At 40.0% G+C, this 27,215-nt stretch overlaps 3 protein-coding genes across 5 annotated transcripts in view; 1 reads left to right on the top strand and 2 right to left on the bottom strand.

Annotated features, from left to right (window-relative positions):
- pde1ca (phosphodiesterase 1C, calmodulin-dependent a) overlaps window positions 1–16,371 on the bottom strand; it is a 47,373-nt gene extending 31,002 nt beyond the window's left edge. The window contains exons 1-6 of one of the 3 annotated variants that reach the window (XM_051410232.1): window positions 16,202–16,371; window positions 12,168–12,332; window positions 10,093–10,143; window positions 9,806–9,965; window positions 8,653–8,766; window positions 6,892–7,074 (exon numbers count right to left, since the gene is read on the bottom strand). In XM_051410232.1, the coding sequence (XP_051266192.1) occupies window positions 6,892–7,074; window positions 8,653–8,766; window positions 9,806–9,965; window positions 10,093–10,143; window positions 12,168–12,332; window positions 16,202–16,286 (758 nt within the window). In that variant the 5' untranslated portion in view covers window positions 16,287–16,371. The remainder of the gene's footprint in view (window positions 1–6,891; window positions 7,075–8,652; window positions 8,767–9,805; window positions 9,966–10,092; window positions 10,144–12,167; window positions 12,333–16,201) is intronic. The other 2 variants (XM_051410230.1, XM_051410231.1) reach the window with 2 other exon arrangements.
- Window positions 165–2,495, bottom strand: LOC127369169 (uncharacterized). Its single transcript, XM_051410266.1, has 4 exons — window positions 1,774–2,495; window positions 1,243–1,507; window positions 771–1,158; window positions 165–684 (listed from the first exon to the last, which is right to left on the bottom strand). Exons 1-3 carry the CDS (start codon window positions 2,488–2,490, stop codon window positions 1,082–1,084), a joined length of 1,059 nt encoding a protein of 352 aa, XP_051266226.1. The 5' UTR covers window positions 2,491–2,495; the 3' UTR covers window positions 165–684; window positions 771–1,081.
- Window positions 16,372–19,334: 2,963 nt separating the features above from the next.
- On the top strand, window positions 19,335–24,753 carry LOC127369183 (uncharacterized). The gene is made up of 5 exons (XM_051410290.1): window positions 19,335–19,483; window positions 21,580–21,688; window positions 23,324–23,443; window positions 23,745–23,823; window positions 24,527–24,753. The coding sequence occupies exons 1-5, from the start codon at window positions 19,386–19,388 to the stop codon at window positions 24,616–24,618; spliced, it is 498 nt and encodes a 165-aa protein (XP_051266250.1). The 5' UTR covers window positions 19,335–19,385; the 3' UTR covers window positions 24,619–24,753.
- Window positions 24,754–27,215: the final 2,462 nt, after the last annotated feature.

Here is a 27,215-nt window from a genome sequence, read left to right as displayed (position 1 = left end):
ATTTTTTAAAAATGGCCGCGACCATACTTGAGAGGCCCATATCTTTGCTTCTGTTATAGCTATAATGACAAATTTGGTATCAACGTGTACATATTTGGGGTCAAGGAGGCCAATAAAATAGGTTCCAAGACTAAAAAACAATAATTTTGTCCTTACCATGACAATTGGAGGTAAAGTATGCAATTTTTTATTAAAAAACACATGCCAAACACACAGTCCATTCACAACTTAATAATAATTTAATAAATAACAACTTAGTGTTGAATATGTGTATTATTGATGCAAAGGAACTGATTAGTGAGACAACAAGTTCATAACTATGTTCACAGTTTAGAAGTAGGCAATGCCATACCTACAATGTTCTAGTGATGAAGACTAATAGTTTAGTGTAAATACATCACTAAGATGATTTTCTATTTAGATGTCTGCACCACTGTGGGAACATGAGCCACGACATCCACAGAGAGACATGCAAGGCAGCCTCTGCATGCAGCATTTGCAAGGTGCCTTACAGTCAGTCTTACACTTGCAAATGACAAGTTCTGGCAAGTCCTTTGAAATAGTGGCAGTTGTAGTGTAGACAGGAGTTGGTGGAGAGTCTGGGGAATCCTGCTGCCATCCCCATAGAGACGGCGATACTGTTGCATGGTCTTTGACAAGTGTATTGCCCCATACATGTCCACTCTAGAGAGAAACATGATTAGTGATACAAAGGCCCTTCATTATTCTTAGCCATGTTTATATTATGCCCCTATGCAAAGTTGTCTTACCTGATAAGCTACTCGAAGGAGGTGCTGATGGAGTGCATCACTGCTTGGTGGCATGTGGTCAAAGTCTTTTCCTTTGTGGAAGAAGAGGGAGAGTCGCGCAGCATCCACAGTTGTGATGTTGTCCTCAGATACACCATAGAGCATCAGGACAAATCTCTGGAGGGTGGGTGTGTGGGTTCTGATCATCTCAGTGGTGGGGGTTGGGCCAGAGAGCAGCTGAAGTGGTAAGGTGAGCTCAGGCAGGGACTGCCACACAGACCAGGCTGTTTTCTTGCCTTTGCCAAAGAATGCAGAGGTAGTGTCACACCCCGTTAGGGCATGAAATGCTGGCAGTGCCATTTCCTTGGATGGTCCAAGACTGTGAGCAATGGCATGTGCTGGAATGTACCTGGAAAGGGGAAAAATAGTTATTGATTGGTCTACTGAAATAAGAGCTAATAGAATAAATACATCTTAGTGAAATGTTCTATACCTGAAGTGGCGCCGTACACCAAAGGCAATCCAGAGTTTGTCGATCTTCTGTCCAAGGTCGACAAAGGTGGCAATGGCCAGTACAACAACATCACTATCACTGCTGGGACAATCACTCGACGATGTCCAGCAACAGTAGCGGCAGCCACATGCAGGAAAATCCGTGTATCGGCTTCCTCATGTGTGCAAGGGGCCAGTGCATCAGTGTCAATGCCAGCTGGTGAACTTACACAGTCCTCAAGCATAGTGGTGAAGAGCTCCTTGCCCTGGAACAAGAAAGATAGGATATCTGAATGTCACTGAGGATATGCCAGTGAAGTCAGTTGTATTGACTACAGCATGTAACAGAACAGTTTAAGAAATAAATGGACCATAAAAACAGCAGTGGATGGCTCCTCTAAGATCCTTCGCTCCTACAGCCATCAGGCTGTCTAATTCTTCAATAATTTACAGAAGAGCTAACAGACTAGTTGAATTTCCCCTCTGGGATAAATAAAGTCATTTTGAATTTGAATTTGAATTTTTTGAATACCTGTGGAAGTGTCATGAGCTTCAAGCTTTTGGCTAGCTCCATGAACAACTCCTGCTTGTTCAGATCCACTCGTAGGAAGGAAGCCCAGTTGCCAGGAACTTTGGTTGAGAGAGTAACCCTCCTTCTTGCACCAGTGCCTCTTTGCTCCCGAGTTCCGGACTTCAAACTTGTCTTAGAGTACACATCCCAGACAATGTCAACGCGGTCATTTCTTTCAAACCAGGAATGGATGTATGGTGCAAACACATCTGTGAAATATTGTCCAATGGTCACAGCACTTCCAGGACGAAGCATCTGAACAAGGACAGCACCATCCAGCACAGCTGCAGTTGTCACAGGTCTGTGGTTGTCTAAATTTCTGGGGACAATGCAATCTAGAATCTCACTCTTGTTTCCGTGATGCATTTTTCCCTTCCGAGTGAGTGAAGGTGGATGGGGAGAACTTTCATGTGAGAACACTCCCTCATCAATTTTGCGACCAGAATGAACAGCCAGCAAAAGTTGGGTCATTTTTGCTTGTTGGTCCTTGACCACAGCCACCTCTGATTTGTTGCATCGTTGGGAAATTGGAGCCTTGAACAACTTCAGCCTGGTGAGTGGTATTGGAGCTGTGAATGCCTCCTCCTGTGACCTCACTCGCTTGTCAACAAATACTGTGTATCTTTTCATTCCAATGTTCTTCGCTTCCCTTACACTGTCTACCACATCTGGGGGCATGACGATTGATTCATCTAACTCCAGCAGATCCCCACTATCCTCCATGAAGGGATTTCCCAGATCCTCAAAGGCATCCACCAGTGCCAGTACATCAGTCTGAAAATAAAATGATAAAAACAAATTACAAATCATTCATACTACTGAAATGCATAGTTATCTCTCAATTTCCAAACAACAGAAACGTACCTTATAGTCATCTTGAAATTTTGGGTATTGTTCATGGTGCCTCCGTTCATCTGATTCCTTTGATCCCTCGAATTCTCGGACTAGGCGTGCCAGCTCAGGGCGAACAACCTGCTCTCGGCGAACTGTGTCTGGGTCGTCCAGGTTCTCTATGACACCACCATGATTCTTGAGCCAATCAATTAGTTGCTCATGCATCTGGTCATGGGGGATCTTGGAGAACGCTCGTCTCGACTTCTGCCCCATGAAGTGACCACTCTGGAACTCCACAAACAGAGCAGGATGTCGTTCTTCTAATGTAGCCATATCACGGAGATGGATGGGTAGGTTCCGGGCATAGTTCGTATGATCCAGTGCAAATACCCATGGCATCAGAGAGTCAAGTGTCTCCATGTAGAGGGAGAAGTCTGCTGAGCGACAGGACTTGACAAACTGAAAAAACAAATAATATTTATATGAAATACTAGGTAAAGGAGCTTTAATCTTGACTTAAGAATATGAATTGGATAAAGGACTGAATGAAACACACGATTCGAACATATCTTACCTGAAGAATGAGAAGATCCAGCTCCATGGACTTGAACCAGAAATCTGCTTGGGGCTGTGAGGCACAAAGCGTCTTGAGCCATTCATCAAAAGGCTGAGTGATGAGATCGCTCGGCTCATCATTGTCATTTTTTGCCTTCTTCATGTACTTATCATAAGCCTTCTTCATGAGCACATAGAGAGCAGCTACAGACACCTGATGCATGTATCGGGTTCTGCATATGTGGTGAACACTAATGAAGGCCTGAGCTTTGCCACTAGTCGAGATGCCACTATTGATAAGAGCTGTGGTCCACCCGCTGCCATCCAGCCAGTCACCAGACACGCTCCACAGCATCTTTTCGGTATGCATTGGGCCCAGTGTTACCAGGAAGGAATCCTCGCCAAGCTCGGTCTGAGGAAACTTCCACTGAAGTTTCTTGGCCAGTGTGAAGAGTGGTTGATCAGCTACCATGACTGGTGTCTGACCTGGATTGAGGTAGCTGATTGTTTGTCTGAGGACTTTCATTGCATGCCAAGCCATAGTGGGGCTGGTAGAGGGCTCTGTGAACAGTGGCATCATGTATGATTTGGATGGGGGAGGTGAAGTAGCCTCTGTGATGCTGGCATAATATGCAGCCCATGAGATCCATTCCCCGGCTTCAAGGTTCTCTTTCACGAGAATGTTTCTGACTCTCTCTAACCACTGGTAGCCTTCTTCAATTACATTGATGAGAGGACGGGAGGCTGGATGAGGATGGCTGTTGGTATTCAGGGCAGGAACATACAAGACCTCATCAGTTGGCAGTGATACCTCCAGATCCATGGTTGTGTAGTGAGGTGGCAAGGATTTCACATGCTTCTTCCCCATTTCAGCTGGATCTAGGATGTCAGTCAGATTCTCAGTCTGTTGGCTGTCTGAAGAGAAGTGCTGTTGAATGCTGATGCATGTTCCATGGAGGGCTGATGTTGCTATTGTCGATGATGGGTTGTGGTCAATGCTATCAAAACCACCAATGGTGAAGACACCCTTGACTGCCTGAGGTGGGACCACGACACCAATCTGCTCCCAGTGACTGATCACTGAATTCGCTATATCTATGCTAAATGTTTTCAAGCGGTCATATGACGCACACATTCCTCTTTTATGCATGGCCTCCACCAGATATCTACTACCACTTTGCTGGTGTAGTTTCATTGCCAGATATAGCGAAGCTGGTGTTTCCCTCTCTCTTATGTGACGAGGAACACTGCCATGTTTCTTGGATCTGCATCTTACAGAGTTGAAAATTATTTGCTGCCCAATGGATGTTGCAGCCTGGGACTTCTCAGGTCCAGGAGGTGGCTGATCAATACCTGATCCATCAAGAAGCATGTGTAAGAACGATCTCAGCATGGGAGGGATAGAATCAGCTTCACAGGAAGTTGAGAAGGTACCTGTAAAAGCATGCTTCATGGGGAGATACTCTTGCCGGAGGATTTTGGCTGCTTTGAAGATGATGGAGACATCGGTAGAAGTGTTGTTTTTCATGTCAGCAACAGCTTTGCTCAGGTCATCATCAAATACAAGGGACCAGACACGATTTATTTGTACTGATCTGATGTCAGGAATCAGGCGTTCAATATCCTCCCGAAGGCGTGTGGTGTTGCATTTGATGTTTGGGAATCCAAGATCAGCAATGCGCTCGTCATAGAGGGCTGTCAAGTCAGACATTGCCAGTGATTCCCCTGAGCAACGATAGTCCTCGATGTATTCAAGCAACTCATTGAGGACATGTGCTCTGATGACCTGAGTTGCATTACTTTCAGTTGAGTCACATCCAACAGTTTCTGCTTTTCTATAGAGCCTAGTCAGGCATGCACGATGATAAACAGCATTAATAGCAACCATGTCACCAGCAGCTAGTTCAGCCAATAGATGCCTGTCACCCACCACCTGAGCACATTCTTTTACTTTTCTATCCAAGCCAAGGGTGGCAGCCCTCCTCAGTTCCTTTTTTTGGCCCACTTCACCACAGAAGAGACACGGTGTATCGAATGGTTCACATGATGATGTTGAGGATCTGGGTAAAGGGAGTGTGGTGGACTTGTCACTCATGCGCCGTGTTTTTACTGGGCTCACAGACTCTTCATGCTTTTTCTTTTCTTGCTCTCTCAACTTTTTTGTTTATCAATCGCATTTCTGCAGCTTTTTGTGCCACACCATAGGATTTTGAATCATCAGCTGAACTACATCCTGACTACCACCACTAATGTCCACTATAAACTCAGGCAGATCCCCTAATGCCTTCAGCTCTTGGATGTTATCTACAGCTTCTTTGTAACATGATTGCAATCTTTCAGGATTGTTTCTCAGTTTGAATGATGAAGAGGGATCTAATGTTTTTTCAATCTGTAGGGCGGACTGACATAGGAAGCATAAACTCCAGTCACGGCATTCCATTATGGCTAATCTGAAAAAAGAAATGAAGTTGCTTTAACGTCATGAGATAGATAATATGAGCATTAACAAGCATTCGCAAAAGTAAAAATCTATCAAATAATGAAGCTAACTAACTAGCTAGCAACATGTAGGCTATGTGCTTGCTACAATAAAAATGAGGCTAACTAGGCACTAGCTAGTTATAATGAAGCTCACTAGTTACTAGCTAGCTAGTTATGATAAAGCTAACTAGTTACTAGCGACCTAGTTATAATGAAGCTCACTAGTTACTAGCTAGCTAGTTATGATAAAGCTAACTAGTTACTAGCGACCTAGTTATAATGAAGCTTACTAGTTACTAGCTAGCTAGTTATGATTAAGCTAACTAGTTACTAGCGACCTAGTTATAATGAAGCTTACTAGTTACTAGCTAGCTAGTTATGATTAAGCTAACTAGTTACTAGCGACCTAGTTATAATGAAGCTTACTAATAACTAGCTAGCTAGTTATTAGTTATCTAACATTAAAAACATTTTTCTGTTTAATGAGAAAGTCATACGAACCTCAAAGTGTTAACCTGTCACCTCTGTCCTTCAACAGCTGTCACAGCTGTCACAGCCCCTGGTGCAGATGGGATGTGTTGTTGCAGGAACTGATTTGCTATAGGCTACTCCTGACTGGTCGTAATCTCATGCTACTTAGGACAAATGTAATGTACAGAAGTAGCTGTACTGCTTAAATACAAAATTAAAGTTTTTGAAGGAATAGATAAGTAAAGTCACTCTGATGACACAATTTTTATGTGAAATGTGCATATTTACCCCCAATTGTCATGGTATGGGGAAAATTGTTGGTTTTTTAAACTTGAAACCAATTTTATTGGATTCCTTGATCCCAAAAATGTACACTTTGACACCAAATTTGTCATTATAGCGATAACAGAAGCAAAGATATGGGCTCTAGAGTATTTTCGGCGCATTGGCGGCCATTTTTGAAAAAACGTGTTTATTTCTGATACAAAGTGTGATCTCACTTGTGTCTTAGGATAAATTTATTTGTATGACCCTAAGGTACTTCCATACCAAAGGCGACCTTTGCATCATGACTTGAAGTCAAAGGCCTATTTTTTGGGCTTAACCTCCCTACTATAATAAGTTAATGTGAAAATGGCATTAATTTCATGATCAAATAATTACTAAGAGCCAGTAATCCCACAGGAAGTCAACTGAACAACAAAAGCCCTGACAAAGCCAAACTAAAGTAAACCAAACCTCTCCACAAAGATGCCAGCCTGCACTGCATGGACTATGCTGCGAAAGCGTGGCTTGTCTTCATTGCGACGCAGCATCAGGCCCCTCTGCCGGGTAAAAGTGGAGGCCAGCCAATCACGAACTTCTGACGGCACTGAGTCAGACTGGATGTCACTCAGTTCATCCTCTGGATCCACCAGCCGCCTGCAGGGAGAGGCACATTCTCAAAAAACAAAAACTATATGTACAATATCTGCAGGCAACTTTACATAATGATGATCTCACTTAGCGCTGTTGAACTGCTTATGTACTTGCACTGTTTATTTACCACAGTTTGTCTCCTCAGCTGTTAACTGATGATTTAACTCTATCAGGAAAGTAGATGGTTTCTGTCTTCAAAATCCTTAAGCAATTATAAAAAAAAACAGGATGCCAAATTGCAATAAGTTGTTAAAATCACAACAACTGTCCGTTTCTTGATTCTGGACAAGTATAGGTCCTGAATGGAGGGCAGGTTGGCACCAGTGATCCTCTCTGCAGTCCTTACTGTCCGTTGTAGTCTGTTCCTGTCCTGTTTGGTGTCTGATCCCAACCAGACAGTGATGGATGAACAGAGAACAGAGACAACAAGTGTATCCTCTGCTGGGCCTTCTTAATGATGGTGTCTATGTTGGACTATGTTGGGAGATTGTGGAAAAAAGGTTTCCACAGCAGACACAGGGATATTGAGTATGGTGATAGGGGGCAGAATTGGGGGGCACCTCCTAAAGTCCACCGTCATCTCTACAGTTTTGAGTGTGTTAAGCTCCAGGTTGTTCTGACCACACCAGAGGTGAGCTGTTCCCCTCCCGTCTATGCAGACTCATCACCATCTCAGATGAGGCCAATGACTGTTGTGTCTTTTGCAAATCTTCAGGATTTTGACAGACTAGTCTTTTGAGGTGCAGTCATTTGTGTAGAGGGAGTAGAGCAGTGGGGAGAGCACTGCAGGGGGTCCAGCAAGGGGCCTGTAATGTCCTTCAGGTGGGCCAAGACCAGTTTTTCAAAGGACTTCATGACGACAGATGTAAGGGGCGACAGGCCTGTAGTCATTTAAACTCTCTTGTGGAACCAGCTTCCAGTTTTGGTTCTGGAGGCAGACACCCTCTCCACATTTAAGAGTAGGCTGAAGACGTTCCTCTTTGATTGAAGCTCATTGTTAGGGCTGGCTCAGGTGAGTCCTGAACCATCCCTTAGTTATGCTGCTGTGCACCATTGTCTCTGTCTCTCCCTCTGTCTGTCTCTCTCTCTATATATTTGTTTCTCTCTCTCTCTCTCTCTCTCTCTCTCTCTCTCTCTCTCTCTCTCTAACTTCTGTTATGATTTGGCGCTTTAGAAATAAAATTAAATTGAATTGAATTGAATTTAGTCCTGTGATGGAAGGTTTTTTGGGGCCCGGGATGATGGTGGAGCATTTGAAGCAGGCGAGAACTTCACACAGATCTTCAACAGATCGCTGGAGCTTTTTTGTTCAGAAAGAAGCCAACCTGCATGGTGATTACTTATACTAGTTTAAGTAGTGACTTTGACTTAAGTAAAATTTGGAATGCAGGATTTTTAGTGAATTCTTTTAATGAAGAATCTTTACATTGCTACATACACACAATCTACTTGTTCCACCAGACCAATCATAGTCTCAGGACCCAGAGGAAAATTTTAAAACAAATGTCAACTTTAGGCATCACACGGTATGTATAGTACTTAACTTAAACGTAATGCTAAATTCAGAACTGAGCTCCTTGCCTTGCTTCCTCCGTGTATAGAGATTCAAGGACTGAGGCGGCATACTCGAGGTTTTTCTTCAGGTCCACCACAGATGCCTCTCCCCTCTCCAGCTGCTTTACAAGACATCGCAACCTGATTTGGTGTGTAGAATCAGAATTCGGGAAGAAAAGAAAACACACAGCTTGTTACAAACATTACAAATGTCCCTTACCCTGACATAATGGCTTCAACCTTTCAACATAAGGACCTTAAAGATCTCATTCTAAATATTGCTGAAAACACTGGAAACAGGAGTATATTGACTTTGAGGTGGAGTTGTTAACTTTATTTTAACTAATTGCTCTAGAAAGTAATTTCTAAAATGAATATCTCAAGAGCACTTCCCACACATAATTTGGGACTAATTAAAACAAACTTGGCAATACAATGTGTGTGCACACCGAGGGACACTTAGTGTCAGTGCAGACAGCGTGAATTGGCAATGGTGATGCCAAAGCAGTGAAACAAAGCCAAGTATTCTAATGATGTGTCTCACACAGTTCATTTCACCTCAAAGAAAAATACAGAGCTGTTTCAGAATTCCACTACTTAGAGACCCAAACAGTCTGAATCCAAGGATTGCCATGTCAGTCCATCTGTCCATCTAACACACAGCAAGAATATCCGCACAGCTAAGACATATTTACATTAAAGGTCCAACAATTTAGGAGGATCTATTGGCAGAAATAGAATATAATATATGTATGTTTTCATTACTGTATAATCACCTAAAAAAAGGAATTGTTTTATTGTTTTTGCTTTTTGTTACCTTAGAATGAGCCTTTTATATCTACAAACTCTGCCATGTTGAACCACCATGTTTCTATAGTAACCCAGAAGGGAATAACCAAACACTGGCTCTAGATAAGGCTGTTCACATTTTCATCCACCATAGTTTCTCCTTCGTTTGGTAGAGAGTTGCAATCTGCAATTACACTGCTAGATGCCACGAGATCCTACATATTGGACTTTTAAATATGGTGTCAATATTTTTGGAATCCATATAATGCTTCATAATTGGTGACCTCCTGACCTTACCTGGAGTGTCACTGCGTTGAAGTAGCAGCATTTGTTGTTTGTGTTTATGTTTGTTCTTTGTGTTTCTTTGGGATTTTCTGTGTGCATGTGTGACCTGATAGCAGTCTTCTCCATGACGTCAGGTTCGTCAGGGATTGGCAGATCATCAGCCAGGATCTCCTCGGTGCTGCGTGGGTCGATTAGAATTCCTTTGTGCTCAGTGATGCCAGAACTGGCTGTGACTGCAGTGCATAGTGCATTCTGGGACCGTGAGCCTGTACAATTTTCGTGCAAACAAACATCCTTTGATTTAGTTTTTAAATGTTTTACCACCACCACATCACATCTAGGTCACACACCTTACAGACCTCATTATAATAAGTGAGCAAAATTTCCACTCACGTGCAAAGCAGGCCAGTGGACGGCGTTTGCTTTCTCCTGACTCATTGGCAACTGTAAAGAAACAAATTAGAATTTCTTTAATTTTACATTTGCATTGGTAATATAAATCAGATGTTAAAATGTAAAAGAAAGTAATTTCCCCCTGGGATTATTAAAGTATTTCTGATTCTGATTCTCATTCTGATTCTGAAAATGCCTCCAACGCATTCATTCAGTATCCTCAGTGCTTTGTGATAATACGTTGGGCACTTCATTAGTGATAATGACTCCCTGAGCTCAGCATCCTAACAACTGACAACACACACATTTATTTGCAAAATGATGTCACAGTCATATCCCATCTCTTCTGGTTCCCATAGAGACAGCAGTCAGTAAACACACACGAACTGTGAAAGAACATGGCCTTCTGTTCCACTAATATGAATACAGACAATTACCCTATTCACAATAATATTTTCAGTAAAAAAAGGAAGTCAATATTGTTATCATCAGGTTGCTTATATATTGTATTTATATTTGTGTCACAGTATACAATTCATTAGCTCTGGTTTTAAATGTGTGATAGGGTGTTGGATCAAAAAAAGCTCATATGAGTAATTTTGGATGGTAATGATGAAGATCCATTTTGTCATGTTGTTTTATATTTACAAATGTGTGTGGCCATTTTCATGTCAATAGGTCAAATAACACTGATGAAGGGTAAATGGAGAGGGAATGAGACTAGCCCAGGGGGTTAGGGGTGAGAAATAGATAGACCAAATTTACACCTGTTAATAACATAAGATCTGTATTTGAGTACTTATATTTTTTGGATAAAGATTGATCACAGGCCTTTGCATTTACACTCTCATTATGTGTTTTTTTCCCCACACAGTGATTAGATCAAAATTCAGTTCAATAAAATTAAGATTTGTATAGCGCCAATTCATAACAAAGTTATCTCATTTTTCAAATAGAGTAGGTGTATATCGTACTCCTCATAAAACCAGACCCTGGCTCTAGGTGGATGGCCGTCTGCCTTGACCAGTTGGGGTTAGAGAGAGAGAGGGCGATGCTGTTGCTCTGCTGACAACATGACAGAGGGCTCTTGTGGCTTACTGTTTGTTTGTTTGTGGTGTTGGGACTGTACATCATACAAATGTAGTTATTTAGTCTGGTTCCAGTGTTTTACTAATAGCAAAAAAGGTCAGCTAATGTACAGCCTGCTCCCAGAACTAGAGGACTGTGGATTAAGTCATCCACTTCCGCACCTCCTCCTGTCTAAATCCCGAAGTCTCCTTACCCAAGACACTGAATGCAGGCTCATGGGCTAGTCCAGCGCCATGCGTGGTTGCTGCCTGTGTGTCAGCGTGTGAATGTGTGTGGTGGTCAGAGTGTACAGCAGGATGAGGCTGACTGTCAACACCACCAAGACAGAAGTGGTCTGATAATGGGATACCAGTGCCTGCCTTCACTATTGGTGATGAACATGGTAAATGGACTTTACCTATATAGTGCCTTTCTCGTCTTTTGACCACTCCATGCCACACTCACCCATACTCTCATGCTGCAATGCAAGGTGCCAACTGCTCATCAGAACGGAAACTAAGCATTCATACACAAGTAATTCAGTATCTTGCTCAAGGACACTTCGACATGCAGCGAGAGGAGCCGGGGGTTTAAACTGCCAACTCTCTGATTAGTGGACAACCTACTTTATCTCTGTCTATCTTAAATAGACACTGACTGCCTTTAAGACTTAACTCATCCAAAAACCACAACTGTTGGCACAAAATTGTCTAAAATATGACTGTATGCTATGCTATGAGCATTAAGATTTCAACAGACCCAGACAAAACATACAGTAAAGTATGTGGACAGGGGTGCCAACTTCCCAAAAATAAGCTGCCCCTAATGGGCCCCTGACTGATTCAACTAGATGTCACATTCATATGACATCAAATTCAAATGCACAGTATGTAATTTCTGCCTATAGGAGTCTCTCACATAACAATAACAAAAGATGTAGATTGATGATGTTGTGAAGTAGTGTGGGTAGATAGTTAGTGTTTATTGTTAAAAAAAAAAAAAAACACCTTTGCTTCTGGGGCGCACGGTTAGCTCAGTTGGTAGAGCTGGCGTCCCATGTACCAAGGCTGAGTCCTTGCTGCAGCGGCCCAGGGTTTGAATCCGACCTACGGCTCTTTGCTGAGTGTCATCCCCTCTCTCTGCCCTCCTTTCCTTTCTACCTTCAGCTGTCACTGGCAATAAAAGGCCAAAAAGAAATCATACTCAAGACAAGTATTATTCACGCCAAGTTTAGTCACGTTTGCTGACTTCTTTCGTCACTCTGTAACGTATCCTGTGTTCCCCTGGACGTTTTAGCAACTACAGGCAAGTAGAAAATGCTATATTACCTTGAATAGGATTACATATCTCTGGGTTTGTTGGAAACATTTGGTCCACAACTCAGCCAAATGTATAACATAGGTCTAGCGTTTTTTGACATTTAAATGCAGAAATAGTATTATACCTTTAACTAGGTGATGTTATAAATCCGGATAAGGACACTTCACTGAATGAAGATTAAATATTAGTTACTGGTATGTTAAAGCTGTACACAGCAAGTTTTGAACATATTTTAAATCAGTTATTTTTTTCTTGAAACAAAGGAAAATGCTACAGGAATATGTATTATTTAGTATTCTTAGTCTTTCTCACCCAAACTGGAAAACACTGCAGCCAGTTGTATTTGTTATAGTGTACCGCGTTCCTGGCCCGTACTCTGATTTTATATCTGAATTCTCAGAGTTTTTATCAAGTTTAGTCCTCAAATCAGATAAAGTAATTATTGTAGGTGATTTTAATATTCATGTGGATGTTAACAATGACAGCCTTAGTAATGCATTTATATCATTAATAGACTCAATTGGCTTCTGTCAGAGTGTAAATAAACCAACTCATTGTTTTAATCACACTCTTGACCTTGTTCTATCATATGGCATTGATATTGAACATTTAATAGTCTTCCCACATAATCCTTTCCTATCTGACTATTATTTAATAACTTTTGAATTTCTATTATTAGATTATAAGCCATTAGGCAAAACTTCCTACAGCAGATGTCTATCTGATAGTGCTGTAGCTAAATTTAAGGAGGAGATTCCTTCAGTGTTTAATTCAATGCCATGTCTGAATTTAACAGAGTCCTATAACAACTTTAATCCCTCTGAAATTGATAATCTTGTCGATAGTGCTGCAGGCTCACTACGATCAACATTAGTCTCTATCGCTCCTATAAAAAGGAAATTATTAAAACATAGGAGACACCTTGGTATAACCACCAAACCCGCCAGTTAAAACAAATAGCTAGGAAATGTTAAAGGAAATGGCGCTCTTCCAAATTATCAGAATATCGCTCAATTTGGCATGATAATCTTAAAACTTATAGAAAGGCCCTCCGTAATGCCAGAGGAGCCTATTACTCAGCACTAATAGAAGAAAATAAGAATAACCCTAGGTTCCTCTTCAGCACTGTAGCCAGGCTGACAGAGAGTCACAGCTCTATTGAGCCACATATCCCCATAAACTTAAGTAGCAATGACTTCATGAGCTTCTTTTATAATAAAATTATTACTATTAGAGAGAAAATTAGTCATCAAATGCCCTCAACAGGTATCACTGGCTCTCCAAGTTTAGGAACTTTAACTAATGTAAACTCAGATATATATTTAGAATGTTTTTCTGCTATCAATCTTCATCAGTTAACTTCAATAATTTCTTCATCGAAGCCATCAACCTGTCTATTAGACCCGATCCCAACTAGGCTGCTTAAAAAGTCGTACCTGTAATTGACACTTCTTTACTGAATATGATTAATCTTTCTTTATTATCAGGATATATCACAGTCCTTTAAAGTAGCTGTAATTAAACCCCTTCTTAAAAAGCCCACTCTTGACCCAGGGGTTTTAGCCAACTACAGACCGATTTCTAACCTCCCCTTCTCTCTTAAGATTCTGGAGAAAGTAGTCGCCAAAGAGTTGTGTGACTTTCTACATAACAATAGTTTATTTGAGGATTTTCAGTCAGGATTTAGAGTTCATCACAGCACAGAGACAGCTCTGGTTATTATTAGATCTTAGTGCTGCATTTGACACCATTGACCATAACATTCTTTTACAGAGACTTGAGCATCAAATTGGCATTAAAGGAACCGCACTAAGCTGGTTTAAGTCATACTTATCAGATCGTTCGCAGTTTGTACACGTTAATGATGAATCTTCAATAAATACTACAGTTAGTCATGGAGTTCCACAAGGTTCTGTACTTGGACCAATACTATTTACTTTATATATGCTCCCTTTAGGCAACATTATTAGGAATCACTCCATTAACTTTCATTGCTATGCAGATGATACGCAGTTATATCTATCGATCAAGGCTGATGAAATTAATCAATTATCTAAATTACAAACATGTCTTAAGGACATCCTGGATGAGCTGCAATTTTCTGATGTTAAACTCAGAAAAAAAAGAAATTCTTGTACTTGGCCCCAAAAACCTTAGAGACTTACTGTCTAAAGATATAGCTACTCTAGATGGCATTACCTTGGCCTCTAGCACCACTGTCAGGAATCTTGGAGTTATCTTTGATCAAGACATGTCATTTAATTCCCACATAAAGCAAACCTCCAGGACTGCCTTCTTTCATTTACGTAATATTACAAAAATTAGACACATCCTATCACAGACAGATGCAGAAAAACTAATCCATGCATTTATTACTTCTAGGCTGGATTACTGCAACTCTTTATTATCAGGCTGCCCCAATAAGTCCATTAAGATGCTCCAATTAATTCCAAACACTGCAGCACGAGTACTGACAGGAACTAGGAAAAGAGATCACATCTCTCCTGTACTAGCTTCTCTGCACTGGCTCCCTGTAAAATTTAGAATAGAAGTTAAAATTCTCCTCCTCACCTACAAAGCTCTTCATGGTCAGGCCCCTTCATATCTTAAAGAGCTCATAGTACCCTATTACCCCTCTAGAACACTGCGTTCTCTGAATGCAGGGCTACTTGTGGTTCTTATAGTCTCAAAAAGTAGAACAGGAGCCAGAGCCTTCAGTTACCAAGCTCCTCTCCTGTGGAACCAGCTTCCAATTGTGGTTCGGGAGGCAGACACCCTCTCCACATTTAAAAGTAGGCCCTCTTTGATAGCATATAGTTAGGGCTGGATCAGGTGAGTCCTGAACCATCCCTTAGTTATGCTGCTATAGGCCTAAACTATCGGGGATTTACCATTCTGCACTGAGCTCCTCTCTTCCTCTCTCTCTCTTTTTGCACTCATTCATGTCCCATTAATGCATGTTACTAACTTTACTTCTTCCCCGGAGTTCTTGTGCTTTCTCGTCTCGCAGGTTCTCATGGATCCTGGTGGTGCCTCCTGCCATGGTCCTGCTTGACTGCCATTGCTAATATCACTGATATTATTGTTATTATTATTATTATTAATATTATTATTACTACAGTTACTATTATTACTTTTGTCACTGCTCATTGTCCCCCATCGTTGCTATTGTCGTCGTCATCGTCTTCTTCATGTTCATCATCATCAGTCCCTACTATTGGTGTAGTTGTTGCTACTGTTGTTGCTGTGCAACTGTCTGTCTGTCTGTCTGTGTGTCTCTGTCTCTCTCTCTCTCTCTCTCTCTCTCTCTCTCTCTCTCTCTCTCACCCCAACTGGTCGAGGCAGACGACCACCCACCTAGAGCCAAAGGGTCTGTCCTAGGTTTCTGCCTCTTAACAGGCAGTTTTTCCCTGCCCCCTGTCGCCAAGTGCTTGCTTATGGTGGTACTGTTTGGTCTCTGTAAATGTTATAAGGAGTTTGGTCTAGACCTGCTCCATTTGAAAAGTGTCCTGAGATAACTTCTGTTATGAATTGGCCCTATACAAATAAAATTTAATTGAAAATTGAATTTAATATTAGGAGCAACTATAGCTAAGATACAATAAATCTAAAGTAAAGAAGACGTCTGTTCTACACACTATAGCACCGAGCAACACCTGTCTTTCTCACACACACACACACACACACACACACACACACACTGTAACAAAGATTCTCTTACCAATGGTGAAGCTGAAGCCATCAATGCTGAATGTGGCACTCCGACACTTTTTAAATCCCTGTTTTTTAGACGTCGGTTCTGTCATTGTGGCTCTTGATGTGTGCTCTTCTGCTCGCTGTCTGTCAGTGGATGACAGCTGAGAGCAGAGCACTATTTCCCAGGAGAGGAATGAACCCAGAGGCTGTTCTCCCCCCTGAGTGGCTGTAACCCTGGCAGTGCTTTTAGTCCCGCTGGAGGCTGGAGGTGCTGTGGAGCTTTCAGCAGGCGTGTTCAGGAGGATTGCTGGCGTCCTCCCCCCTCCTCCTCCCTGCTCTTCATCCCTCAAGGCCACTGTGATCCTGCAGGAACACTCACAATAGCAGCTCCCTCACACATTCTCTCTTCTGCTTCTCTCTTACCTCCATCATTTACAACTGACTCAGCAACAGATATCTAGCCATCCTCACTTCTATGCTAAAGTTTGTTAGCCCACCTTTACAGCCGGATTGTTCATTTCCCCATTCCTAATCCATCTCATTTTCATGTTTTTCTCAAGGCTGCCCTAAACTATGTAAATATTTATGTATATATATATATATATATATATATATATATATATATATACATATGTATTTAGGTGTGTGTGTGTGTGAGATATTTTGTCATACAAACACAAACACACGCACTGATCTTGTACTCAATGAAATAAAACAATGAAGTGATTAGAAATGTGACAAATGCACACACATGCATACCTTTGTATGTACCGTGAATACATACTCTATCTTGTTTGAACTTGTCCGTAACAGGAAAAAATGGTGGCCTGTAAATGGTAAATGGATTGTACTTATATAGCACCTTTCTAGTCTTTCAACCACTCAATGCGCTGTACACTACATGCCAGACTCACCCTATTCACACACATTCATACACTGATAGTAGTGGCTGCCATGCAAGGTGCCAACTGCTCACCAGAATGGAAACTAATCATCCATACACACTCATACACAGCATTAGCAGCAATTTGGGGTTCAGTATCTTGCTCAACGATACTTCGACATGCAGTGAGAGGAGCCGGAGATCAAACCACCAAACTGTCAGGTCACGTGTATTTTACAGATAAACAGTACACAGTACAGTAAAAGATTTGAGGAGAGGAATAGGCAACGCGATAACAGAATCTTGATTCATATTTGATCAGCACTGCATAGTTTTGCACTGCAGTTTGATCTGAGTTTGTTGTGTTGCGCTGGATGAACTCACTGAGAATGACTTGTCCATCACAAGTTAGCCATGCCTCAAAGTATTTTATTGTCTATTTTTCTCTAAATAATTTCCCAAATTAACCACTTTCTGCATGGAAGAAGACTTGAAATTAGAAATTGAGACCATAAACTTATTAGGAAACTGTTTACTGAGCTAATAAATCAAGTCAGAAATAAGGTAAATTTATATTTCCTTACATGCAACCAGCCTATTTTTACTATCAATAGAACTTCCCTGTTTTCCATTAGGAAGAATGCAGGACCAAATTCACAGACCCAGAAACTTCTTCTTAGAAAATTCTCCGCCCTTGGTCCCGGTCACCTGCTTCTGTACTCAAATATGCTTCATATTTATTTATATTTTTCCTGTACTATGTTTATTGTTGTACACCAATATACCATGGCAAATATGTATGTGAAAACCTACTTGACAATCCTAATTCTGAGATTAAAAAGATCCTCAACCGGGCTGATTGGAAGTAAAGATGCTGAGGACTGTTGTCAGGGATGAATGATTCAGGGAAACAAAGAGTATGCCTGATTGAGCCACAATGGATGACTGATTGTAGCCTTCAGCAGGGTCAAATTTTAGAAGACCACAAGGTTAAATGAGAGGAGGGATATCTGATAGGGTGAAAAATATGAGGTGACTAAGAAGGCCTATAGAAGATGAGCGGAGACCTCATTAGGGTAATGATAGCTATTTACAGAATCGAGTGGTGAAAGTGAAAGAAAGATCCTCTAGTGAAGAGTAAAAGGAAGAAAACAGACACAATAGATATATAATATAATAATCCTCTGAAAGATGGCCTACAGTATGTAAGTATGGTGTAATTGTGAGACCCTTGCTTAACATGTAATAATGTTCAAGAGAGTAAAGAAAAGAAATTGGCCTTGATAACAAATTTTGGATTGATTTTTGCATACTAGACCAGGATTAACTTGTGTTATTTGTGATGTCACAAATGATGCTCGTAGGCCCTGCCCCAGTTAGCACAGAGAAACTTTCCACTTTCAGCAGATCAATGTGAAAACATCCTTCTAGTGTCAAACTCTGCACGGACATCATTCTTCGTGAATATTAAACATCACACTGTAGGAACAAGATGACAAAATAATCTTTGAGTGGAGGGGAAGTTTAAAAATATTCCAAACCCTATACCTACTCACAGAAGCGGGTTTCCTTTTTTCCTTTTTGCCCCTGCCATGTACAGAGTGTGTGCTTTCCACTGTATTACTAATTTGCATTCATTGATAATAAATATAGCAAAATTCACATCACTATATAGCATATGCTACATAGATATGTTCAGGTGAATATTGTGTCTTATTAAAACTTCAGGAGAGAAATAAGTCATTAGTACTTACTTACTTTACGTCTAGCATAACAATGTAGTAGTTTTAACCATGGTAATCCTTGCTTTATGGAAGAAGGCAGATGACACTGTCCCATAAATGGTAAAAATGGTAAATGGACTGTTCTTACATAGTGCCTTTCTAGTCTTTCGACCAGTCAATGCGCTGTACACTACATGCCACACTCACCAAGCTGATATTGTGGAAGATAAACTCCTATTTAAGCCTGACACAGTAAAAAACTTTTTTTTTTTTTTTTTTTTTTTTTTTACAAAAAATCTACATTTCTTCAATTCAAAGTGCATATTGGACCTATTAACAAAATCATGTGTGGAGGGACAAACACAGGCAGAGAGTGGTCTTCTGCTATCACTACTATATCACAAACTGCCTCTAGGTGTCTCTGTAAACCAAATGTCTTTGAATCTTTTATTGTCTCCTCGTCAGAAGTAAATTGCATTTAGGCTGTTTCCTTTTCAGAAAAGCACATGATGATCCTGTGATTCTTTCCCTCAATCACTGGAGCTGTTGTCATTGTGAGAGTTAAGTCCAGACTGAACTTTACTGAGGCAGTTTGTAGCAGAATGCATCCAGTCCACTGGTTCCTTGCAGCACTGTTGGCAGTTGGCACCTCTGGGCTTTGTTGTGCTGGACCGCTGCATGCCCAGTGCAAAGTCGAATGGTACGCTTTATTTATTTTACATATTTTGATGATGTGTTGTGTTTGGTTTACATAACAACAACTCTATTCTATTCTAATCTAGGAATCTTGGGGATTAGCACGGTCATAGTTATACCAAAAGCTGTGTACAGTATCTGTTACAGATAACTATTTATTACATTTACTGAAGGATGAATTTTCTCTTAGTATTTGCATGCATGTTATGATGATGAAAGCATGATGCATAGGTTTTGGTCATCAGCAAATATTCTGTTATGCATCATTCAGTGTTGGTGAGGGTTTGCATGTGGTCATTGTTCCACTTTGCCAATGCAGTCTTATTTTTTTTACCATTACAATGTTTTTATAATGCCTAGCCTGTGCTCTTTTTACTTTCAACATTTTACTTGATGTTGAGAGAATTCACAGCCAAGTGATTGTCAGACCTGTGTCAATCTGGTTCAACTGGTATTACATTTAAACCATTCATTTTCATTTTATTTTAATTTAATTTCTTTTTCTTTTGTTGGTGTATATGTGAATAACATGAAGACATATAGGGCTGCATAATTATTTACAAGTTTTTTTATGAAGGTAAAATATGTGACAAACAACTTTATAATTAAGTCCTGTAGTACTGCAGAGATGCCCTGACTGACAAATCTTGTTCTCCGGATGTTAGAAACCGATATTTGTTTGATATAGAGATATAGAAATTCACATCATTATAATTTAGTTTTTTTTTTAAATAATCATTCCCACACTAATTGTGAATCATTTTTATGTGTCAAAATAATCGGGATATGACGTGACGTTTAAATCATATTGTGCAGGGATATGAGACTTGACAAGGCAATACAGGGAAACAATGACAACAACCAAGAAAAAAAAATAAATAGTCACACATAAAAGTGAGTATATCTGAAATTCGTAACCCATTGTTCTAGACGTGTTTTCTTGGAAAATAAAAAAGTAACCCCTGGTGTTAAAAAGTATAAAAACTTATATAACTTATAACTTACTCATACTTTAAATTATTTGGAAAATGTCAATAGATTTGTGCCTAGCTTAGCTACTACTTTAAGTGCTGTAATGGGTTAATAATTTATTCCATGGCTTTTGTAATTGTGATGACAATTGTGATTGGGTGGAGACAAAATAAGCTACTATTCCTCCAGCCAGTTTGTCCAGAGGGTGGCACTACAGGAGAGGCCATGAGGTCATTTGAGGCAAGGATGTGTGAGCAAACATCATGGCGATCTGCTAAATTAGATTTTGATGTTTTCCATGCAACTGGAAGTTGTGGCTTGAAAAAGGCACTTAAGGTCATAAATAGACCATGAATCATATTGGAGTGAAATCAATTCCTCTCTGACACCTTGTCAACATAAACAGAATGTTCTAGACTCCGCTATAGTTGAAGAATAAGATTAAGAAGATTAACTTTATAATTTACTGTTGCATTACATGGCATTGTATTTTACAAAATAATATTAATCAATACTTCTATATTAACTGATATTGTTTGATATTTCTGATCTTTCCTGTCAAAACAACATGCACTCCCCATTTGGGAATATGTTGCTATGATATGATGATCTCATTAGCAGTAATGAATTCAACTTGTCAGTCTCATCATAGAGAGGGCCAATGACACGGTATTTCTATTGTGAATGGAAACCTCTCCTTCAGCTGAGCTACAGCAATCACTGAACATGGACTGGACTGACACAGTAGTCCTCATTATACAGTTTTTAATTGGCTCAGGCCATCTCGACATGATCCTTTTAGATCAGTGGCTTCTAAACTGGGGTCCAGGGTCCACCTTTTCTTTAATTTGAATCTGACCTTTATTTTATTTTTTGAGCTCAATAAAGTACAGAAAAAACAGATAAAATGGCTAAATTATATTCAGCACAAAATATTGCTATAATATAAGAAGTTATATAAAGTCAAAGGGCTTCATAATAAAAATGGGAAACTGTTATACAGTCAAAGAACAGTCCACTAGATGGCACCCCGGTATTTACAATGTAACACTGGAGTTGTTATAAAGCAGGCAGTGTACTCACATGGACCTGGAGCACATTCAGTGACTGCTTGTTTTTCTCATGCAGGTACTTTGGGATACCATGTCAAGTGGTCTATGAATCCCTGGTCTCACAGATTAAGAAGTGGAGAACCATGGCTGGCTGCACCATGGGAGGACAGAAGTGCTTGTACAAGGTGTGTTGTACCATGTGCTAGTGGCAAGGGTCTACCGATGGCAACATCGGTCCACAACTTTAGTCCAGATGTAAATAAGTCAAAAACTGTATGGATTTCCATGAAATTTTGCACAAAAAATCATGTTCCCTTGAGAATTAATCCTTAAATGATTTTGGTGATCCCCTGACTTTTCCTGTACTGCCACCAGCAGGTTGACATTTCTGGTTTATCTTATATCTTACTATTGGATGTATTGGTTATATATATATCCTATCGTATGGCTTTGGTGATCCTCTGACTTTTCCTTTAGTGCAACCAACATTTTTGCTTGTTACTGATATATCTCCACAACTGCATTGGCATGAAATTTGATACAGACCTTTAAATGGTGACTGGTACTTGGCTGCATATATAGCACTTTTATCCAAAGTGCTTTCAATTTTGCATTCAACCATTCACACATATACACACACTCCAGTGGCAGCAAGCTACATCCAAGGTGCTGGTCTGACCACTGGAAACAAGCTTGAGATCGAAGCACCAATCCTGTGATTAGGGACGACCCACTCTGATCCACATTGCCCCATTTTTATGGTCACCACATAATTGCAATAACTTTGTATTAACTGATCTTTCATTTTGGCAAGTGTTTCTCAAACTTTTTACATGATTTGGCACTAAACAAATAAAATTGAATTGAATTGAATTGGTGCCTAAGGTGGGGGAAAAGGTGCAGCCTCAGCTGTATTTATGCTGATTTGGTGGCACAGTGCAGTTTTTGGGGCTCATTTTGGAATTAAATTGTATCTGCATTCATATCAAACTACAATTTTTAACATTACTGAGGAGTTTGGCCAATAGTATCATCCACATGAGCATAATTTGGTTCTATAGCTGTTCTGTTTGATGAGTTTCCCACAACAACTTGTAGAATGTTGGCTCTCTTCTGTACAGTTGATTAAACACCTGTAGTCATCACACAGCAGAGGGAATGATATGTGTGTTTCACTGTGTCAATTTGGCTGACACAGTGTGTGTAATTTTATGCACAGATGCGAAAGCAGTGGTAACTTCATTCATTATTAGAATTTCTAGACACTGGGACTGGTCAGTCTGGTCAATTTGGTAACAAATCCTAAGTTTAACAATTAAATGAATTGGAGTACCCTGAGAATAAGTCCTATGGTCCATCAAATCTGTCAGAATGTTTTGATTCTAAGGAACAGTCCAAACTACTACTATTTGCATAGTAATTATTGTTTTCATGCGTGTGCTGGTGGGCATCCCAACTCTCAATCAACCACACATACTAGTCCACCAAAGCAGCAGCAGCAGCTCTGTCCACACTGTTAAAAAAGTCGCTGAATCCTGTTATCCCATACTTCTATCAGATTTATTTTGATTCACCTAGCATTTCTGCCCCCCCCCTTCCCTTCCACTACTGTTTTTACCTTGGTCAGCAGTTATTTAATTGTATTTAAATGCTTTCAAATTTTTGTAATGTCCAATAGCTTCGGGTGAAGGAATAAAGTGGCCTTCTTGGTTGAAAGTTTCACCAAAACCAAAGAAAAGTTAATATAATGTCTGTACCTTGTAACTCTAAATTTCATCAATAAAACAACAAAATAAATTAACACTTATGTCACTCCGCAGCTGCAGTCTGCCTCTGTCCACTTTATAGCAGCTAAACACACAACTCCCTTTGAGAGGTATGTGGACGACATTAACTTCCGGCTGGTTTCGTATCACTTCTTCACTTGCTGTCACGTTTCGGTAGGTTTTGACTCTACTCTAATTCATCATCTGACAGATTCTGAAAAACCAACCAGCTAAATCAACAAATTAATATAATGGTTCCTCTCAGTCAGAATCTCTGTCTGCTCTGGACCACTATCTCTTCCTTCACCTCATATCCTTTCTTCCTCTCTTTACTTTTGTCACCCTATTTCCTCTCTGTCTCAGCCTCTTATTGTAAAGTTTTCCCTTTCATGGTGTCTGTCCATATTTAAGTCAATTTCCGGTTATGTGCAGCCTTTGTCTTTTATTTAACACATATATTTGTAACTGTCTGCAGGCCATGTCAATCTCTGAAACCTGGTATGCCATCAAAGACCATGGCACCAACTACTGCAACCTCTACAACCTCATGGAAGGTAATCCTCATGTTGATGAAACCGTCAACAGGTTTTTAAATGCTAACTAACTTTGCACAATTAAATGCTCCAGAAAAAATAATTGTACTCCAGTCCCTTTATTGGCTGGACCACAACAGCGGTCCAAGCCCTAATGGGGAATTCTGTGACTTCCCACACCATCAGTCAGTCAAGTGTTGGGTTACCCCATTGGCCATTGCTCATTAAAAAGGAATAGGTAAATGGACCTGTACTTGTATAGTGCCTTTCCAGTCTTCCGACCACTCAAAGCGCTTTTATACTACACGCCACATTTGCCCTTTCAAACACATTCACTCAGCGATGGCAAAGCCCATCGAACAGAAACTAACTTATTCATACACATTCAAAATAAGTTTTAAAATTCATTCATTCTTCCTCTCGCACACCAGATGCCAAACATCATGTGAACACTCTTTCCATAAATGTGCGGTCATGTCTAAATGAAGCCTTAAGGAACATTTACATAAAATTAACTGATATCTGAATGACAAAAGGCTTTTATTTTAACACCATAATGAAACCTTCAGTGTCACATATTCCAGGCCTAAAAAGGGCTTTACACAATATTTACCACCATTTAAACATGCAGTATAATGCTCATTCTTGTACAATTCTGCCAGTTCTTGTCTTCATCTGTGGCCAGTGCCCCTCTTACCTGTTTCTACTGTCATTTCTCAAACAGGAAGTGGTCTAACTGAAGCCAGAGGTTATAAAGAGATCACCAGTGACTTCCTGTGTACCCAACGGTCCTCTGCTAACTGCACTGTCTACTGACTGAATATTTAGGGTGACCAGAGACCATCACAGTATTATCAAGAGTAATCACTGGACTGCTTTTTTGAATGGCTAAAAAATCAAGTACTTGCAAGTTGTATTAAAAATCTGAATTAATAAAATCAATAACCCCCATTTTCTTCCTGTTTCTCTTATGTTATAGATGCATAATAAGACTCTAAAAATAATTGACTCTTAATTAGCTGCTATAACATTATAAAAGGAAAAAAAAAACTTCCTTTTAAGAGGCAGAAACCTAGGACAGACCCCGGCTCTAGGTGGGTGGCCGTCTGCCTCGACCAGTTGGGGTGAGAGAGAAAGAGAGAGAGAGAGAGAGAGAGAGAGAGAGAGAGAGAGAGACAGAGGTAACGACAGAAGAACAGAGACAAAGACAAAGGTGCACAGCAACAACAGTAGCAACAACTACACTAACAGTAGTGACTGATGGTGATAATGATGATGAACATGAAGAAGATGATGACGACAACAACAGCAATGATGGGGGACAATGAGCAGTGATTATAGTAATAGTCACTGTAGAAATAATGAAGTTGAACCTTCAGTTGTTCTTATTTTCTGCTATTAGTGCTGAATAATAGGCTCCTCTGGCATTACGGAGGGTCTTGCTATAGGTTTTAAGATTATCTTGCCAAATTGAGCGATATTCTAATAATTTGGAAGAGCGCCATTTCCTTTCAGATTTCCGCTTTTTGCTTTAAGTGGCGGGTTTGGTGGTTGTACCACGGTGCTAGTCTCCTATGTGTTAATATTTTCCTTTTTATAGGAGCGATAGAATCTAATGTTGATCGTAGTGAGCCTGCAGCACTATTAACAAGATTATCAATTTGGGAGGGGCTAAGGTTCCTATAGGACTTTATTATTTTCAGACATGTCATTGAATTAAACACTGATGGAATCTCCTCCTTAAATTTAGCTACTGTAAGATAGGCATCTGCTGTAGGAAGTTTTAACTAATGGCTTATAATCTAGTAATAGGAATCAAAAGTTATTAAATAATGGTCAGATAGAAAAGAATTTTGTAAATGTTCAATATCAATGCCATATGATAGAACAAGGTCAAGAGTGTGATTAAAACAATGAGTGGGTTTATTTACACTCTGACAGAAGCCAATTGAGTCTATTAATAAGATAAATGCATTACTAAGGCTGTCAATGTTAACATCCACATGAATATTAAAATCACTTACAATAATTACTTTATCTGTTTTAAGGACTAAACTTGATAAAAACTCTGAGAATTCAGATAGAAAATCAGAGTACGGTCCAGGGGTGCGGTACACTATAACAAATAGAACTGGCTGCAGGAATGTACAGATTTTTTTATTTCAATCATGACCATTAAAGCTGCTCTTTCCCTTGAAGTAGCTGTACATTAGACTTTCATTTTGTTTGGCACTTCCATGGAAAATATTAAGCCAAACTCCCTTTAAGAAATATGACACATTAACAATAACACATAATAAGTCCATAGGTGTCTGTAAACACATATCACAAGATAATAGACATCATATGTCGATGGTCTTCTTGCCAGTTCTGTACTAATGTAATCCATAAAGATAAACGTTTTGATGATTTTGTCAGCTCAATTTGCTACTATAGAGGTGACAAAATCATCATGTAAGTGGCAAATTAAACACAGACTCATAACAGTCTATTGTGTCTGCTATTTGAGGAGTTTTTTCGGCCATTACCATAGTAACTACCTGTATCAAGGTGAAATTTCAGTAGGAAAGCGATTTAAGCTGTGAATGGCAGGAAGTTCGATCACAGATTTGATAATCTTAAATAACTAAAACTTATCAATACATTTGTAGAGGGCTCCCATCGCACGCCTTTTTTACATGTCACAGGTGCTGAAAACATAGAAAAGACTTATAGCTCCTCCAGCAAGCCTACTCCATCCTGGGCTTTCTACTGATGTAACACACATGGGGGTGGGGCCAACAGAGCACATCTTCTGTCTTAATAGCAAGAATTGACACCTCTTTGGCAGCAGACACCTCTTTTATTCCACAATATATTGTGAAAAGTAATGTACAAGCACAATATACCATCATGCACTGTGATGAAGGAAAAATGGAAGATGAAAAGAGAGCAGAGCAAAAATGTGTCATACAAATACAAATTTTCTGTTTAACTTTCGATGATATGATGAGTTTGGTTTAACAGTTTCTTAGCCATGTTATGTGAATTTAATGTGGATTTATTCAGCCACTACAACACAAATCCCGGCTAGCGACCCAGCTCGATAACATTAGCTAACCCTCTTTTATACAGAAAATTATTCCCAGCGCTGCTAAGTTAAAACTAGATGGGCTACAATAACTTTACTTCACAAAACCAAGACAGGGAAAACAGAACAGTAGTCATGAGCAGACTAATTTAAACAGACTGTGGCATGCTCAGCTGGGCCTTGCCTGGAGCAGATGAGCAGTCAAAGAACTCATCATGTAACATTGGAAACGCTGCATTCAGATCAGTCTGAAATCTGAGTTTTGGAAAAGATAAATGGTAAATGGTAAATGGAACTGTACTTGTATAGTGCCTTTCTAGTCTTCTGACCCTCAAAGCGCTTT

This window comes from Dicentrarchus labrax, unplaced genomic scaffold, assembly GCF_905237075.1.
Source record: "Dicentrarchus labrax unplaced genomic scaffold, dlabrax2021, whole genome shotgun sequence".
In the NCBI taxonomy this organism is placed as follows: domain Eukaryota; kingdom Metazoa; phylum Chordata; class Actinopteri; family Moronidae; genus Dicentrarchus; species Dicentrarchus labrax.
This window is presented reverse-complemented; position numbering and strand designations above follow the sequence as displayed.